Source organism: Prosopis cineraria, unplaced genomic scaffold (assembly GCF_029017545.1).
Source record: "Prosopis cineraria cultivar Desert tree isolate PC_DT_omini unplaced genomic scaffold, ASM2901754v1 PC8, whole genome shotgun sequence".
NCBI lineage: Eukaryota > Viridiplantae > Streptophyta > Magnoliopsida > Fabales > Fabaceae > Prosopis > Prosopis cineraria.
In genome coordinates, this window is record NW_026555339.1 from 5970001 (window position 1) to 5972904 (window position 2904).

Consider the following 2904-nt stretch of genomic DNA (forward strand, 5'->3'; position numbering starts at 1 on the left):
ATTTTTTTGAGAGATTAAATAAAAACACTTTTAATCTATTAAGATATAATTTTTTTAAAAAATATTCTTATTAATAATGACTTTATATTTATTATAAGATATTTAATAAAGATAAATATAAAAAAATAAAATTAGTTAAAAATAATTAATTATTTTATTAAAAAATAAAATTTAATTAAAAATATAAAATATTTTTAAAGGGAGTATCTGATTAAAAAAAAGAAACTAACCGTTTCAAAATAGCTTTCCTTGTAAGCGAGAGAAAATCAGAAAACTACCCATTAATCATTATACCCGCAACCGCGTCTAAACCGTTCCTTTGCAAATACTTAAATCCCCACCTCCGTCCCTAATAGCTCACTCGCCAACACTTTCCATTATCTTCTTCGCCTTCACGATTTTCCCACGAAGCAAGATCGTGTTTCTGGTTCAACCTTCGATCGGATCGGAATTCCTGAGATCATGTGCTGCGGAGGCAGGATGTGTATGCTGTGCACGTGCGTCATTCTCGTCGTCATCTTGATCGGCTTGCTTTTCGGCTTTGGAGTCTTCACCCATGGTTTCCACAAGATCAAGGATACCTTGAGTTACTGCGATCCCTCCGTCGCTGGTAGTGTCTGTGGCCGTGCAAGCGGAAGACCCTTATTGGGTCGCGCACCGGCTCCATTCTACTAGGGTTTTTCTTCTCTGCTCATTCCCGATTCATTCCTTCTCTGTTTCTGGGGATTTGCCACGAATTCCAGGGTTAGGGTTTCTTTTAATTTATTAATTGTTGATACTTTAATTTGAATTGAACAATGCTGTTTTGGTATCTGTAATTATCATTTGCATCTTCTTGGGATTCATGCTTGTTTATATTAAATAACTTGCTTTTTTTTCTGGTGTTGCTTTAATCTGCTACTTTATACTTGATTAGTATAGGCAAGTCTCGTCAATTTGCAATTTACAGTCCCGGGAATTCGTTGCTTTTTTACCCAAATTTCATCTGAAATTCTGAACATTTTAAATTTAAATTGAAGTCCAGGTATTCGTTGATAGAAAAATAAATTCTCTGCTCAGCTCATAATCAAAATATTTTTTTCTCAACTCTTCCCTGGACATGAAAAGACTTTTTTTTTTTTTTTTTGCTTTTCTTGTTGTCGATCATCACATGAAACTAAGTAGTAGTTTTGAGAGATAACGCAAAATGTGTATAAATTCGAATCAAGCATGTTACTGTGCTTTGGGATGAGAATCTGGGAATATAATATGGGCTTGCTTGGAGACAAGTGTAGAGTGAGGATCTTTTCGGATGGTTATTGATTGAGTTTAATATTCTAGAATTTGGGAGGGGACTGTAACGTTTGGAAAAAACCTTTTTGACCAAAACGTTATGAACTTTGGCTATGTCAGATTTGGTCACCATGATTTTCTTAACCGATCCTTGTATTGGCAATTACAGATAAATAAGATGAAGATTATGATAAATTTAAACCCTGGGGGCCAGAGTTTGTAAATTTTAAAGAACAAAAGAAATAGTTTACACTGTACATTAAAAAATGTGAGATATTTTTAATTCAATTTTATTTTTTAATAAAATAGTTACTTGATTTCAAACTTCATTATTTATATTTACATTTATTAAATATTCTATAATAAATATAAAATTATTATTAATAGAGGTATTTTTTTTAAAATAATAATTATATCTTAAAATATTAAAAATATTTTATATTTTTAAATGGAGAAAATAATTAATTTCAAATGTATTTTTATGCAATACAAAAACAAATCCATGCCTCAAGTAATTAAAATTTACAACGAGCCACGCATATCGAATTATCAACATTAGTCTCTGCTTTCCACAATTCCACTAACGCATGTCAATAGTACTTGCAAATAAATTAATCGATTCAAATAAATAAAATCGCAAGTATTTGACATGATAAATATAATACTTGAAATTAATGTTTAATAGACAGAGTTAACCTCTCACATTCAATTTGTATAGATAAATTTATTTTATGAATATATATTTTTCAATTTGAGACATTAAAATATCCCAAAACCATCTATATTGGTGTTAGTATTAGTAATTTGGCATGCATCAGAAAGCATGTCAACTTTTGAAGTAGTTTTTATTATTTATTTTAAGCAAAATTAATTTTTTAATTTCTATAGTTTTGATTCAATTATAATTTAATTTTTGAAATTTAACTCGTTATAACTTAATTTTTAAAGTTTTAATTTTATTGTAATTTAGTCTTTGAATTTTGACTCGATGTTACTTAGTTTCTGTGCTTTTAACAATTTAAAATATTAGTCTTTATATTTTAGAAAATAAAATTAGAAATACTAAATCTTTATAATTTTTATTGAATTAAAAGTTTTTGTAATTTACAATTAATTCCTAAGGCCTCGTTTGGTATGATGAAAGAGTTTTTAATGGAATTGAAATCGGAATCGGAATTGGAATCAGAATCAGAATCGGAATAGAATTGAGTTTTAAAAGTGTGTTTGGTATGAAGATGAAATTCTAATATAATATTAATTTATATATGTACTTAAAATAAGAAAAGACTAAATTGCCCTTTTTTTTAAGTTAAAAAGACCTATCTTGTTATAAATGAACAAAAAAGATAAGGATAGTAGGGTCCACAAATTGAATTCAAGGGAATCGAAGCAATTTCATGGTCAATATAATGAAATTGGATTCTAGCATTTTTGGTGGAATTAGGATTCTTAGGAATTACAACTATTGCATACCAATCATGCTTAAATTAGGATTCCATCTTTGATTCCATTTCCACCTTGCCAATTCAATGCTACCAAATATGACTTAAATGTCAACATAATTTTAATTTTTAGAATTTTATTTTCAAGGTATAAGGATCAATATTTTAAATAGTTAAATTATAGGAACTA

General features: G+C 28.4%; 1 protein-coding gene across 1 annotated transcript; it reads left to right on the forward strand.

Moving 5' to 3' along the window:
• The first annotated feature begins 299 nt into the window (after nt 1–299).
• LOC129319012 (uncharacterized) lies at nt 300–874 on the forward strand. The gene has a single exon (XM_054964044.1). It carries the CDS (start codon nt 463–465, stop codon nt 673–675), a length of 213 nt encoding a protein of 70 aa, XP_054820019.1. The 5' UTR covers nt 300–462; the 3' UTR covers nt 676–874.
• Nucleotides 875–2904: the final 2030 nt, after the last annotated feature.

Excerpts from the sequence above, each read along its gene's own strand:
- LOC129319012 (XM_054964044.1), top strand. The coding sequence starts at position 463 with ATGTGCTGCGGAGGCAGGATGTGTATGCTGTGCACGTGCGTCATTCTC.